This window comes from Rhopalosiphum padi, chromosome 3 (assembly GCF_020882245.1).
Source record: "Rhopalosiphum padi isolate XX-2018 chromosome 3, ASM2088224v1, whole genome shotgun sequence".
In the NCBI taxonomy this organism is placed as follows: Eukaryota; Metazoa; Arthropoda; class Insecta; order Hemiptera; family Aphididae; genus Rhopalosiphum; species Rhopalosiphum padi.
The window spans coordinates 14339757-14356815 of NC_083599.1; the positions used below are offsets into that span (position 1 = coordinate 14339757).

The following is a 17059-nucleotide window of genomic DNA, read 5'->3' on the forward strand; positions in this document are numbered from 1 at the left end:
AACCGAGATGCTGCGTCGAGGGACGAATTCTCGTGTTTTCTGTTCGATAAATATGTTGATTTACAGTGCTGTCGAGTAGAAGATTATGCTCGCCGAGACCGGTGGTCAGCCTGCAATCTGCAGAAGGTGTCTAAAATGCGGGTGTGTATTTTAAAATTATAATTTTTCATAATTTACTTAGGTACTATTGAATATTGATATCGTTAAGTAGTATAATAGTTGCCAAAAACTAATTGCCATATTAATTGAATTAATTTTATCACTGTGATAGTTGTTATATTCATGAATCTAAGAAATTTTCATTCAAATGACATACTTATATAATATTGTACATTTGTCAGTCACATCTGCATTAAATTTGTTCCTAAATATTTGGTAGTTATAAATTTGGACACTGTTATTTATTATTATATGGTTCGGAAAACATTTCTTTATGCAGTGAAAGTAATTCAAAAGTTTCTTATTGAACATCTTTCTTAAAAAGTCCATACAGTTGTTGTTATGGGTGGTTGATTTCCAGTTATTTTCTTTAGTCATTCCAACGAAAAATTTTGAGTTAAAATAAAAACGATTATATTAATTGTGAGTCTTTTAACTGTTTTGGAAATAAAGTTTTTAGTGTAGGCATAGATAGATACTTCAAATTTGAATTGGGTGTATATATTTGCATTTAATAAACTTTATACGCTTCACTGTACATTTGTTAGCTTAGGAATCAGTTACCATTTATTTTAAATATTAAAAAAACGGCTTAATGAATATTGTTTGTTTGAAATTAACACAGCGTACTGTTTCGTGTATTAAATTAAGTAATAACATAATAATATCAACGTTTCGATATAGTTACAAATTTGTGTTTGTATTTATGTCGTCAACGCTGCAATAATGCGTGTTGAACGCCGAATCAGACAGTATTCGAATACGTTTTTGTTTAAAATAAGACATTGTGTAGGTTTATACAATGGTCCGTACATTATCATCATAAGCTGGTTTAGACATTGCATTTCGCTTTGTATTTATGTGTTCGCTCGTTATAAGTCTCAACTATATACTGACAAAATATAATTTCTAGTACTTTATGGTAATATTACCACTATATATAATATAGCTGTATCTACGCCTGTTGCTTGTACCTTTATCTATAATAATATTAAACACAAATTGATTATAATGACAACAGCAGGTTAGGTAGGTACGTTATAGTATAATATACAATTTATGTATACGTCATAAAATATTATCATATACATAATATTTTAGTATTATTATGTTATCGTGTCTACATTATAATAATGCAGATGGTGTAATGACCTTATATCACTTGAATGTATAAAATGTATTTAATAATTTCTGTGAATGTCTTAACTGTTTTAAGTAAACGAGATTTCATACTAATTACGGTACAGTTTTATTTTTATAGTTTTAACACAACAAAAGTAGTTAGATATATAATAAAAATGAATACTTTAAATAATCCGATTACATTTAGTAAGACAAAGCGCACTTTTCCGCCACAACTAATATTTAAGGTAATATAAGTGCAATTGTATATAAAGATCTTCGACTGTCAGGATTTCTTTCTATAAAAAAAATTTAAAACAATCAATGCCGTTTAAAATAATTACTCTTTAATTTGTTTTTAAGATAATAATTATTTTATAATTTATTATTATAGTATATATACCCTCTTAAGTGTCCTACACTTCTACCCTAATGCATAAAGTGTTTCTATATAATTATATATAATGTCATTTTGTAATGACCTACCTATATAACGACTTGCAGATGCAGGGATATGTGCAAAGATGAGTCGTTATATCGTATTTATTTATTTTTATTGTATGTTGGTTTTTGTCTCGGGAACAGTTAAAAAATATTTCATTTTATGATAGGATGGAATTCATTTAAGTAAATGTTTTTGTAATATTTTCATTGGAGTATTAGCGCATACAGACGGAACATCTTACGTAATAATAATAATAATAGTAATAAATTAATAATAATAATAATAATAATAATAATAATAACGATTATTATTATTTTAGTATTATTTCGGGATCACGATATATACTATATATTATGGTCGTACGTCATCGTGTAGGTATTATGTGAGGAATTCTATATGAGCTGTGTAACATAATACTTTAAAAGGTTTAATCGTGTATAGGTATATATTAAGTATATTATTTCGGTTCTACAATATAGAGTTAATAACTCTCTGGAAGAAACTTATACGCGGGTATGTACACATACATCGGCTTTGCAGGTAGACTGAAGTCTGTTAAAAGGGCTGAAACGGGATTTTAATTAAAAACTAACGGAATCTTTTTGAAAATATAAAGAAAAATCTATACGTAATACTTTAGCCGAGATAATATATTATGAACGAATGACACAGATATTATATTTTTATCCGGTTAAAATATACGTATTTAATTTACCGCGGTAGGAGAGGTTATAGGTCGGGTACCTACTTAGATAAAGTGTGCGTTTCGATCGCCAACCAGAACCCAACTTTTCGCGTATCATTATAAAATTTAATATAAATATAGACGTATAGCTCAGCGTCATGTTTATATAGCATATACTTGTAATATAATATATAATATTACAATATTTTGAGACAAATGCATATGTAATTGAATATCGATGTGTGGTGATGTTGTTCGCAGTGCGTCGTGCCATCGGCAAATTTGGCTAGGGCAAAGTGTAGAAAATCGTGCAAAGACGTCAGGACACGGAGAACCTCTGGCGTGGGTAGGTCCCGTCGATAATGCTTATGGGAAGGTGCACTGGGCACCAACGCGTTACATGGACGAAGATTTGGACGGTACTCGGAGCGCGATCGGTGGTGGCCAAGACGACGCCACCGCTAACGGCGACAAAGCCAAAAGGATACCGCCTCCGCCGCCGCCCCCGTTACACCATTTCCAACAGCAACAGCTACAACAACAACATCACATGCAGCAGCAGCAGCAGCAGCAGCAGCAACAACAACAACACATGCAGCAACAACAGCTACAAATGTATCAGCAACAGAATCAACAACAACGCCATCCGCAACAACTAAACCATCATCAACAGCAGCAGCAACAGCAACAACGACATAATCAGTTACGCCATCATCAAATGCAGCAGCAACAACAACAGCAGCAGCAACAACAACAACAACAACATCAACAACAGCAACAACAGCAGCACCAGCACCAACTGCAAAAATATCAACAATACCGCAACCGCCATCATCAGTATCCGTCCGCAGCGGCCAGTAGCTCCGCCGTCGCGCCCGTCACAACCGTCAATTCTGCCACCGCCGTGGCCATCACTACTACGGTTACCACAACCGCTGTTGTCGTCAACTCCACGGCGTTTCCGCCGAAGCTTCCACAGCCCTTGTCCAACAATGTGCTGCACGCCATGGCTGCTGTGGCCGCGCCGTACGCCGAGGCCACCGCCGACAGGTCTGACTCGGGTCTCAGTTCGTCGCGCACGCTCAACTCGGGCGACGAACGATCCGGATCGCATTCGAGCGCGTTCAGCGGTTCTGAAGACCACGCGGCCGCCGCGTCGCCGTCCAACGAACAACATCAAACGCCGCCGTCTCCGTTCAACAACATACCCGTCTGGAGGGACCCTCACATGCTGCAGGTACGTGTGTGCGTTTGTGCGTTTGTGTATTTGTGTGTTTGTGTTTGTGTTTGCGCTTGCGCGTTTGAGTGCTGGTGTGATGGTGTGATTGGTGCTTGTTTGTTTTTTTGTTGTCGCATGACCCCTATCGTATATTATATTATATATACTATATAAGTATAGGGATGTCATTTGGTTTTAATCAAATGCACCGAAAAGGTGCATTAAAACCCGTAACCTATTAGAATGTCACGCGCGTATGCACAAATCGACGATAATCGGAAGAGGACAATTTGTTTTATGTATTTGAAAGCTACATTTTGATAATAAGTTTTTTTAAATTTAAAAGTTTAAAAAAAAATTGCCAGTGAAAAACAATTTTTTTTTAAACGTAATTTCAAAACTGCAAATTAAGGGTGTTGACAATGTTGTAAAGTGTCATAGTGCTGCATTATGATGTTCTGGGTCAGGAGTCCATATAATATTATATAAAGTTACAAATCATTTCGGTATTTGCGTAAAATTATACATAGTAGATTTCGTATATTAATAGTAATTAATAAATTATACCTAATAATAGAAATAAACGAATACATTTACATATTTTACTACATCAATGTTCTATGTAAAACCGTCAAAATAGCTTAATGTCACGTAAGCGATTACAAACAGTTTTGAAATGTTAAATTAGTATGAAAATCTAAATACTTGCACTTTATAAGTAGCTTAAATGAATTAAGCCCGTTTTGATTGTTTCGAAACGGTTCAAAAATGAATCATACAAACGTGAACTGTCATTGAGTATGATTTATGAATTTGAGATATGATACAGTGTATTGACACATCCGCTACAATAATGCTGTCGATGTATTTTTTTTTTTTGTTATTTGAACTTGGAATATTAACAATCATAACGTTTTATTGGAATTCACACAAGTAAAGCTAATTATGTAATTATTATTATTAATTATTACACACAAAATATTATGCAAATAAAGTAAATTGTCAAACATTTTTTTTAAAAATTGTATACGATAATAGCATAGTTAATATTTAAAAAAGTTTGCGACAAATTTTAACCCATAATACCTTACAAATTAATTTTTTTTCTGTAAAAACTTGTAGGTACATATTTCATAGTAATAATGCATGATTAGGTATAATAATCATTATATATATATACATAATATGTGTACCGAATTTCGCTGACAGAAAAAAGTGTCGACGGGTGACACGAAAACACAATCCAGAGTGGAGGCATCGGTATCGGCCATAAATATTTGGCCTATAGGCAAGGCAATTTTGGATAGTTGTACTTTCAATTTTATTATACTTATCGCAGTTGTGATCATTAAAAGGACGTCGCACTGGTAGGAATTAGTTGTAAATTTGACACATTCCGCACACGCTCAACCCATGTAGCATCCACTGCAGTTTCGATTTTTGTGGCTAGTTTTTTTTTAAAATAGATAGATTAGATAGGTAGGTAGGTACTTATTATTATATTTATGGATTTTGATGTTAAATTAAACGAGGAAAACATAACCAATAATGTACCTAATGTATTCTATGCGCTCCGCTTTTGTGATATTATATTTTTTCTTGAAATAATAAGACGCGTAACACTTAATGATGATAAAACATTTTCTAAACAACAAGCCAATTAAATTAAATTTTATATGATTTTCTTTGCACATAAGTGGTGTGCTACTTAGTATAATGTTGTACGATATAAATTATTGATATATATTGTTATTTTAGTCGACGGAAAACTTTGACGTCACTGCAGTCGTTTCTAAGTTCGTTATTTTTCTATACAGGCGACTTTTGTCTCGCACAAGTAGTAATATATTCAATATACGTCTTATACGAATTATTACGAACGCACAGTATAATCTCGAAAAGAAGAAACACATTCCATTCTTTTTTGCCTCACAAAACACTTTGTATAGTTGACCTATAGAAGCTGATTGTGTACATCCAGCTACGTAATAGAATTTTTTTTTCATTATCGATTTATAATTGGTATATATATATTTTTTTTTATCACTACAGAACATTGTATGTAATAACAGTGGTTTCGTATGAGACGTTTTCTTCAATAAAATTAATAATGGTACTCGTTTGTTATCGCACCGCCACCAGGCGACCGTCAGTCTTGCTCAGACATTTTTTATGTATCGTAACAAAGTTTCAAACTAAAGTAAATAATAATAATAATTAATCGTTCTTTACAATTAATTATAGCACATATAGCACATATAATTACATGCGAATAAATTTAAAAAAAAAAATTAGACAATTTTCTAAAGCTATCTTTATTTTCAATCATAATTTATGACTGTTGGACATTTTGTTCACACGTTATTTGTTTTTACGATAACAATAAGTGTATTTTCGTTGTGAAAACTAAGATGCAATACCATTATTTGAAATATTACGGTGATAAATTCGTTACAATTAAGTTTTAACAATATTTTATATTAAGAACGTTTGTAAATCGGTTTGTACTGTTTGTAGATTTGACACATTTGACACGGTTGACCACGTGGACTTTAGCCGATAATTGTGACACACGATAATAATAAAATAAAACACAATAATTCCACATTTTTATTTGCAAGTATTTTCCCTTTTTCTATAAATACACTGCGTACTAGACTTTCCTATATGTAATAATTTATCAATAAACCAAGATACGACACAGAAAAATATTGATCTTAAAAATAGAATTTTTAAATTAAGTACATATACCAACCGGCGGTTACCAAGTATTATTATTACATTCTATGTACTTTACGGTTGCGGGACGAAAACAATGTTAATACCAAATACCTCGAAACTCTAATATATTATATTACATAAACGTTTAAATAGTTATGTTATGTACCACGGTTGGTAATTTGCTTTAAACGCTGTACCCCATTGATGCGTACATATATTACATTTAAGTAGATAATATAAGATACCCATGTGATGACAACTGCAGCTCATTAGTCAAAAGGCTTTTTGCCCCACATGATATCCCTTTTGTAACACGCAAACGACCTCTCTATGTTCGTGTATGTGTATATATATACCTACATATATATATAACGTATTTATTTATGTGTTTTATATACTTTTGTTCTGTAAGCAATAGATTCATCATTTTTAGCGGGTTTAATGGTTTATTTTATTCTCGTTTGTTTCGACCAGATAATATCCGACCACCGCGCGTCGTCTTCATGTATACGACAATAAGTATATACGTGTTTAATAAAAAAAGGACATAACTTCTGAAATACGTCCTTATGAATTTTGTATTTTAAATAACATTATTATGACTAAAAATAATTAAAATGCTCGGATGCATTCCTCCTTTGTGCCAGTATTATTATTTTTTTCATTTTACGAGAAAATTTCAACGAGGCTTGTTTGTTTGTTGTAATTTCCTATTTAAAATAGTATCATTACCTTCAGTTTTCCATTTAAACATTAGTGCAACTAAAATAACATATAGGAAAATGTAATTTCATTATATTATTGATTGTTTTAAAAATTATTATTTTAGCACTTAATAAATAATTAATAAATACACGTTTCTCTGATGATACATGCATGTATAATTTATGTACGTTGTTTGACAATAAATTAACATAAAATTATTTTTAAGAAATAAGTTTATTTTGTTCTTTCTTTTTTTATACATATTTTAGGTTTAATTTTAAAAATCATGTTTTTGATAATTTTAAACGAAAAAAATGTGTTTCTTTTAAAAATGAAACCAACTGTTTTTTTAATTTGTAGGTCAATAAATAATGAAACCACGGCTTAAAGTATTAATTTAACTATTTACAAACGATAATAATATTACATGTAGGTATGTTTTATAATATTTATAGTTCTGTTCCGTTTATCGAACGTCCTAAGTCCAGTATTTAAGTTTTAGTTTATAACTGCTATTATGAAACATAATACCTAACTAATTTATAAAAATAAATATATTTATATACAGAATGATTTATAATTTATGTTACAGTCATTTTATCACATAAATATTCATAAGAGAAAAGATTTTAGTACGAAAGTTTTTTTTATTTAGAATAATTGATAATGATAGTAATTTTTATATTTTTTACAATATTTAGGGTGGGAATTTTGGGGTTAATTTGTGAAATTAAATTGGTAACCTATACTATTTTTTGTAATCCTAATGTGAAGAATTTTTTTTTGGAGTACCTATTTTGGATACATAAAATCGATATTCAAACGAATAATTTATGAGATAAATATTTAAGGTTTTGATGAGCGGAGTGTTATGGTACGCGAGCGGTGATTTCCTGTTTTATGTTGGTCTACTACTCCGATCACCTAATATACTTTAAATACTTATAACTTATATTATATTCGTCCGAATTTCGATTTGTATGTGTTATAACAATATTGAAATATTAAAAACAATTATTTACATTAGAATTGTAAAATTGTAAAATTGTAAAAAGTATAGGTTCCCATTTAAATTTCTTTAGTTAACCCCTAAAACTCCACCTCTCTCTAAAATATTGTAAAAAAAATATAAAAATTACTAATCATTTTTGGTATTTCTAAATAAAAAACTTCCGTATTAAGATTGTTTTTCTATTATGAATATTTTAAATTTATATGATAAAATGGCTGCAGAATAAATCTTGAATCGCCCTGTATATTATTTACTTGTTTTATTTATTTATTTGGTAAATGGTTACTGTGTGTTACTGCCTCTCTAATTTGTCTCGGTGGTTTTAATTAATCAATATGTACATTTTAATAATAATATTTTTTTAGTGATAAATCTATTATGTGAGTTCAACAAATGTATTCTCGTTTGATTGCAAAGTTCATAGTAAAATACAAAGAATAATATTTTGTTATAAAGCAATAAACTTGATACCTATTTGAAATAGTTACTGTTTTCAAAAATAATATATATAGTTTATTAAAGTTTGTTTTTAAATTAAGAAGTTTTTACCAGTTTGAGAGTCAGGTTAGTTTGTTGAGTTGTACTGCAGGGGTTGTAATCGTGGAATAAAAACTTCTTTTAAACTATAACCATAAGGGGTTTTGTGCAGCATTGTACATCAATGAAATAATTTATAAAATACCTTATCAAAAAATATATGTATAATATAATTAATAAATTGCTCATATTTTAAATTCTTTTTGTAAGAGGTATTCGGTTTTATTTTTAATGTGCTGGTATTTATAATAAACATTATAAAAAGTAAAAAATATAATTTGCATCCATTAAATACATACGTATATTTCAATTAATGTTACAATAACTTATAAGTAACGTATTTGTAATCTAAAATTAATAATAAATAAATATTATGAAATCATACACTTAAAAATACAAGATGAAAATAAATGATTATTAAAGTATAAGTTTATGTTAGCAAAAGATACTTAAATTTTAGTTTCATTGTTGAAATATAATATTTTGGAAATTCTATAGTACAAAGGCAAAATTTAAAAATAATTAAATTGTCGTCAAAGCTTTCCCCAAAAGGTATAAAATTAATATTTCTTCTCCTTGTTAAAGATAATTAATGGTTTCTGTGCATAAAATGCTACAAATTATTACTAAACTTTTGAGGCTTTTATGAGACTTTTTTTGTATTCTCATTAATAAAGACGTACTAAATTATATATTTGTTAACTTATTATTGCTTTTAGTTAACAAATATCCATGTAAAAAAAAAAAGTATAAATAAGATTACTTTTATTTGTATAGTAATAAATAATAATTTAATCTTCTGGTTTGATTTTAATTCACTAAGTTCGTGATAAACCGAATGTCGAAAATTCGATATTATATAATTTTATATTTAATGGCCTCTTTTATTAAGCAGAAATGTCTCAATTTGTCATTTTTATTTCGTCGCCTTAATCCGGAGTAGAGTTAGCACTACATTTATATATAACATTTTATATGTACACATAAATAAAATGCGATTTAATGGAACTTGGACGGAATACAATTAATAGAAAGATTTTTTTTTCGTTTTAAACATAATTTGATTGCTCTATGAGCCACGATGTCAAATCAACTGTTTACTTTTCAATAGTTTTCATTCTTACAGTATAAATACTACCAAATAGATAACAAAAAAATAAACGCTAATTAAACGGACTTAAACCCTATAAATCTTTGGCTGTTCAACAAATAATAGGTAATTGTCAGCAGATTATCATATTATATTTTATTATATTGGTATGTAACGTTATACAGATGTGAATAAGAAATATTTATTTTACGAGTATTTCTTATTTTTATTGATTTCAAATATTTGCTTGACTTTATATCCGCTATAAACGGGAAAATAAAAATGAATAAATAATACTTTATATATACGCATATATAATTATTATCTTTAAACATTATATTTACTAAATATTTGGAAGTAAACTATATTGTTATTAGTTTTAGGTCCATACGCGTTTTACAGTTTATATTTTTATTAGTATATAGTTATTAAACGCCGCCGTTATTCCTTTAAAAGTTTAGATGGAGAATATCTAATAAATATTCTCTATCGACGCTTTTTATTTTATCGTTCAGTCGTAGTAAAACCAATTCTGGCGAGAAACGCGCATTTTTCGAAATATTATAATATAAATCGGCTTTTAGGTAGACGAGAAAAATATATCTCAAATTCGATCAAAGCTCATGGCATAATAATGCAACATAACCCGGTAGTTGTCGTAATATGTACCTACGTTATACGTGCGTTGAAAGTTCATAAGAGTAACACGTTCGTCGACACTTTCGGGAAGTGTTCTAAAGATGTACATTGTATTATTATTATTATTATTATTATTATTATTATTATTATATGTTCAAGCTACAATAAACCGCGCCGAGTGGGTACCTATTGTATGTTATATTTTTTTAAACTTGTTATTATTGATGTTTGTTTTGGTGGAAAAAATAATAATAGCACCCATATACACGGTTAATAATGATGATGATGATGATGATGATAATAATAAACAAATATATACCTCGCCGGGTTGTCATAAACTCTCTCGTCGGGTCATAAATGGAAATACGAATAGGTACCTATCTCGCCAGTGACGCGATAAGTCAGCGCGGTGGAGTGTGGGACCCGAGCACAACCCTCTACAATAATAGTACTTAAAAACAGTCAGTCGGATAGGGCAATATTTTATCGCACGTCACGTCTATGTATATTATTTTAAAACATAATAATTGCGTCAATATTACGTTTCAGCATAATATGGGTGTTGTGTGTGTGTGTTTGTGTATAGACAGCTGTGATGTACGATCATCATCGTCCTAATATTAAATTACGCGTTACGTGCCATGTATAAGTAGATGGGTAACGTGTTATATTATTGTGTTACTGGTAGCGTTTTGAAAATTGAATGAAACATACTATTTTAAAACGTTTCATTATTTTCACCATGTCAGTAACTTAATCAGTAAATATATGTATGTGAAATATGTTTTTCGCGTATAATCATAGTCTTCTTTCTATCCCAATCTGACTATACAGTGTCCAAAGTCTATGTCCGATCTAATCCATATTATTACCAAATTCAAAGATTACCCGATCGCACTTGATTGTAGAGACAGTATAATAGATGGTATGGTATAAATTTATTTATAAGACTTTTAAAATAACATAATATAGAGTGCGTGTTTGTTTTCCTAAATTATTTAAATTTTTGAAAAAATTAACGAAATTCGTGCAGCAGTTGATCTACAATGGGGAAATGCCTAGGTGATCACCACCAAATTTGAATATATGCCATTTATCAAAAATGTATTTTTCATTAAATAATGAGGATTTTAAAAATAAAAAAGTTCGTCAATTTGTAATTCATTAAAATATTCTGTTTCTCGTCATTGGCGACCAGTGAAACTAATAATATTGAACTTTATAACTTCATAAGTAAACATATTATTATTGGAATTCGGCGTACCTATATGAAGGTTATTTTGAATACGGTTTCGAATTATCCACATTTGGCGTAAATCCCGTGTGTTATATTATATGTAATAAATATAATATAATAGATATTAATTAGAAACTAATAATACAGTTTATCAACTGAACTGTTCCTATGTAGAAGAAATGTGTAGGTAACCGTTAGGTATATTTATAACATTTGATAGATTGTCTGCGTTTACAATTACAAGATATTACAGTATTACTCCGCTACACGAATGACAAAAAGATTTCTATAAATAACATAATATGATTAGTTTTAAATACATTTTCTATATATATATTTATATATAGATTTGTTAATAATGCATGCGTATTATGTTGTTAAAATATTTTAAGACAATTGAATTTTTTTTGCACGGTTTTAGCTACCAACTGAAACACATTGGGTTTGGGTTACACAACGTACATTTTTACTTGCATCTATTTGCATCACAATAATTATTCATCTTACTACACTTATAAGCATGTCTCAATCATGAGACTGCCAACGATAATCAAACAGCAGTTATTTGAATAATCGTTGTCCACTCGCGTTTGATTTTATAAGCTATATATTATGCCCCGGGTACACCCACAGTAAAATAGTTAAAAAAACAAAATAAAATATCAACTTTCTCGTCAGTGGTAGCACAATCTAAATTTCAACTTTTTTTTAAAATGTATCGTTTTTGTGCGAATCTGTTATTAACTCTCGAAAAGCTTTCACGATATATAAATTCTGTTTTATTTCATTCTATTGAAATTTATTTTTTATTAATATAATATGTATGTTGCACGTATATTGAACATTACATAGTTTATGTTACCATGCGCGCGCTCTCGTTGATAAAATCCGATAATAATCGTCACGATCTTAGCCATTTTATATCGTTAACTTGTCGCCAAAACGAAATTGAATATTACGTACTTATCTTATTGGGTGCACCCGGGGTACTGTTGCCGCCGCATGAATATATATAAAATAATTCAATAATTATTTAATAGTGTTAAAATATTGTGTTGTCGTTTTTATTTTTATACTTATTTGCTATGTCGTGTTTTTCAGTCGCCGAACGGTCCCATAAGACACGTGGACAGCGTTCAGCACCAGAGTCTATTCATGTCGAACACGGCGCAAATGCCACAGATGATGTTGCCCTATCAGCCTTTTCCACCGCCGTCCGTTGGGCCACCGCCACCGATGCCACCTCAGACGCCAACGCCTTCTGCGATGCAGCCAGCACTGGGCGCAGCCGGAATGCTGTGGAAACCACCGACAGTTGCCGCGGCGAACGCCAACAATAATTCTGCAGCAGCCAACAACTATTACCACCATCATCGCCCCAACGAACAGCACAAACCAAACAGCAGGTACAACATACACGTATAATATATTATAATAATATTGTTTTCAAACGTGAGCATTAACTAATTTGTTAGTTTTTTAATCAATTTATTATATTAATTAGTCAAATAATACGTTAACTTGAAATCGTGTGTATTCATTTGACATATCTATAAAATAGGATTATGTAAGTTTTTTCTTCTTTTTTTTTTTAATCACATTGTGTAGGTATCTTATGATTTCAAATATGTTAAATATTGGTTATTTATAAATTTATAATCAAATATTCCTTGCACACAATAATAATAATTTAGTTATTACTAATGTCTAATGTTTCTAATAATTTCCTAAACCATTACAGTTAGTGTGTAACAATTAAAAGGGATAAAGATAAAGTACATTTTTAACAAAGTATTAAATTATTAAAAAATTTTTTAAAGTTTCACATTCACTATGTATGTGGCACGTGTAGTAATTAAATAAAACTTAACTTAATTAAGTTACTATTTTTCTCTATATTTTTACTTTAAACTAATTTTTTTTTAACGAATAGAGTAATAAGACAGACCATTGTTTTAAAGACATTTTTAATGAATGCGAGCGGCGTAAAACTTATTTCAAAACGTTTCGACTAATATGTTAATCATGATATTGTTATCATTGTTTTGTGATGTAATTAGTAGGGGAACCGTCGTTTCAGTTTTTTAGTAATCGTATGCAATAATAATATTTTGCTGTGTTCTAAATTCTTATAGTAGAAAAATAAATACAAAATCGACAGTTAGCAGTTTTAAAAAAGGTGGGTAAGTGAGTACCACTCTGATGTAAAGTAGGTACCGAGTGGAGGGTTACTGTAATGGATGTGTTGAATATCATTGAATGCGAAATTATAAGCGGATACAGTCTGTCAGCCTATCACTAAGTATATTTGTTTTCGTAGTATGTTTTTGATGTAATTATTACAGTAATTTATTTAATTACTAATATTAAGTTATTATCTATGAATTAAATTAATTTTCATGTTTTGAACCATTCATAATATAATTAATAATTATAATAATATAAGTTTTAAGTTCCCGATAATAATGTTAGTGAATTATATAACAAATTAATGAACATCTTTATTTATTGCTCAAGTATAAAATTTTGTTTAAATTTGAATTCAAATATCTATAAATAGACAAATGCCCTTTACATTTTTTTTGTTTTAATATAAGAACTAGATAGTTATGAGGAATTTTTCAAATCTTATTATAGCTATAAAAAATGCAAATTTTCATGATTTTAACACATTTTTTCAAATTTCATATGCTTATAAAAACATGAACTGTGCCTATATATTTTTACTTATTTTTATTAAACTACAAAATAGGATCTTGAATTAAATTTTAAAGCTTTTTTTGATCATTAAAATTTGTCTCATCGAGAAATTTATAGAAATAAAACTAAAAAAAAATACACATTATGTAAAATCAATACATTCATTACTCCGCTCAGAATCTAAAATAAAATAAAATACCTATAAACCTATAACTCGATCATGAAATAAAACGATCTACGACGACGGGTTGATCGAGTTTATATTTTGTAAAGTTGACGAACGTGAATCGGTTTACGAAGAGAAGTTTGCAAACACTGAAGTGTACACATGACAAATATATCAAATATATTATAATATCACGCTACATAACTATTGTCAGGTATAATAATTGTCGTCTCTATAATACTATATCAAATAAAATATATCGCACGTATACGACGTAAAAAAAAAAACGCGCTATAACCTGCTCAGATTTTCGTATAACGAGCTTGTCTGCACGAGTATATTGTGTTGTCTATCATGTATCGTTTTTTTCTTTTCTTCGCAGAGGAAATGTAGAAAAGGACGTTTACAAAGAAATGAAAAGAGCCAAACAGCCGCAGTACGCGCAAGGCTCTTCTGGGAGTGGCAAAAATAGGGGCGGAGGTGTTCCCATCGAGAACGGTTCAAATAACGAGTATGGGCAGGTGGAAATCGAACGGATGATAAACCGTCACCAGAGAGGCAATCGCGAACATAGCGAAAAGCAACAAGCCGAGGCAGCTGTCCATCAGCATTTCGAGGAGAGCCTGAAACTTGCTCAGCAACAAAGGGTAAGAGTTTTCGATTAATTATTTTCAGTTTGTTTATTTTTTTCATATAATTTCTTTACAGTTTAAGTATATTGTTATACTTTTGCAACACTATATTAATTCCCTGAAGATTGTTTTTAATACCAATATTATACAATAGCTTTATTCAAAATGCAAAAACCTATACCTATATTTTCTATTATTTCTTTTTTTTCTTGTTTTACTTCAGACTTAGTAGAATTAAACAATAGCAATAAAATATTAATTTATACTTTTCATCCACCAGTGCACAGTGTCTTAATAAATACTATAACAACGTAAACATGAAAATATATGGAAAAATATTAGTGTAAAAACAATTTTTGCTAATAAAAAAAATGTCGATTGTTTATATTTCTATGTAAGGAAAATAATATGCGTCATCGACTATCGCATACTGTTTTAAGTTGGGTAGTATAAATTATGAAAATTATAAGTTGTTAATATGAAAGGTTAAAACAAATAAAATTTATATATATTATATTAGTTATTTGTGTTTGCTTCTATTTAAGAGGTACTTACTTACAAAATAGCACATTAGTGTTCATCAGTTCCAATTTTGTGTAATAACCTCATGGAAAAACACAGATAATGTTTTTACCTTTAAATTTTATAATAGGTCAATTCTCTCTATTATTAATGGTTATTAGCTTATTACATAAAATTGGAACTGTTGATCATAAAAATGTTGTACTTTTGTGAGACGAAGACAACACATGACCTGACCTGACCACACCCACTTAAATACTCACCAAATACTTACGCTTAATATAGGTACCCCCCTATAATAAAACCAAAAACCTAATCGTTCAAATGTCATAATACTCTTTAATAAAACACTTTATATAATTTAATCTGTAAATTTGTTACATACTTTTCCGTGCGTTTGTATCGCACAAATCTATGTACTATCTTATTTTATCACTTTTCTAAAAAATAAATTAAAAAAAAAGGGGTTTACGTTATTTTTTAGATACCATATTTTTCTATTATTCTAAGCAAACTGGTATTTTATATTTTAGTGTTATTGTAACATACTGAAATATTATACTGATATCTATTAGCAGAATACGCACCCGAGGCGAGCTTTTGTGGTGGTTTCAACTAATGTAATCAAAATAACGTTATGAAAATAATTATTCTCGTTGTATACTTTATTCAAACTTTAAACACTTAGGTCAAAAGACTTTTAAGATACTTGGAATACGATCGACCTAGCATTACATTACAACTTTAAAATACATTAGTGCATTACATAGATAGTTATAGTTATACATAACAAAAATCAATATAATATTGTTACAGATGAATCCTCATTTAAAAGAATAAGTAATGTCTAAACATGTTTTATCAATAACATATAAGTCTGAAATTGTTATAAAAACAAAATAAAACTTTATTATTATACAAATCAAAAATAAGTAGATATTTTGAGAACCTCTATTCCTAAATTCATTAAACAATTATGGTCCTTAGTATGAAGAATTATTTTATAACCATTTGTTTTAATTTAAAATTGAAATGTTGTTTTTGTTAAAAAAAATGGTATTGCTTTAACTTTCAGTTATTTGTATAAAGTTTTTACGAATAGTATGTATTATAAAATACAAAAAGCACCCGCGTTAAATAGTAACTGGAGTACCAATTGTGTCAAATTTCTAAATGTTAAAAAGTTTTATAATATAATATAATGCAACTTTTGAAATACCCTATTTTTACATAATAAATATGCAACACATCATTGTAAATCCTGAAATATAATATTAAAATCCAAATCGTATTAAGTATTTTGTTGATGAAACTGCAGTAATATTATTTTAAAAAAGTTCTGCATTCCCAATCTGAAATATAAAACTCACGAAACTTTATGTTACAAAGGATTTTGTGTATAAACATTTAATACAAAACCGTGATTATTTCTAACACAGGTTTTAACAGTTAATAAAATATTTAAATA

The 17059-nt window shown here is 29.2% G+C and overlaps 1 protein-coding gene across 3 annotated transcripts in view; it reads left to right on the forward strand.

Annotated features, from left to right (window-relative positions):
• The window catches only part of LOC132927829 (lysine-specific demethylase 3A-like), a 66495-nt gene that overhangs the window by 35371 nt on the left and 14065 nt on the right, over positions 1-17059 (forward strand). For 2 of the 3 annotated variants that reach the window (XM_060992418.1, XM_060992419.1), the window contains exons 2-4: positions 2673-3648; positions 12673-12977; positions 14820-15084. In XM_060992418.1, coding sequence (XP_060848401.1) covers positions 2812-3648; positions 12673-12977; positions 14820-15084 — 1407 coding nt within the window. In that variant the 5' untranslated portion in view covers positions 2673-2811. The remainder of the gene's footprint in view (positions 1-2672; positions 3649-12672; positions 12978-14819; positions 15085-17059) is intronic. The other variant, XM_060992420.1, reaches the window with a different exon arrangement.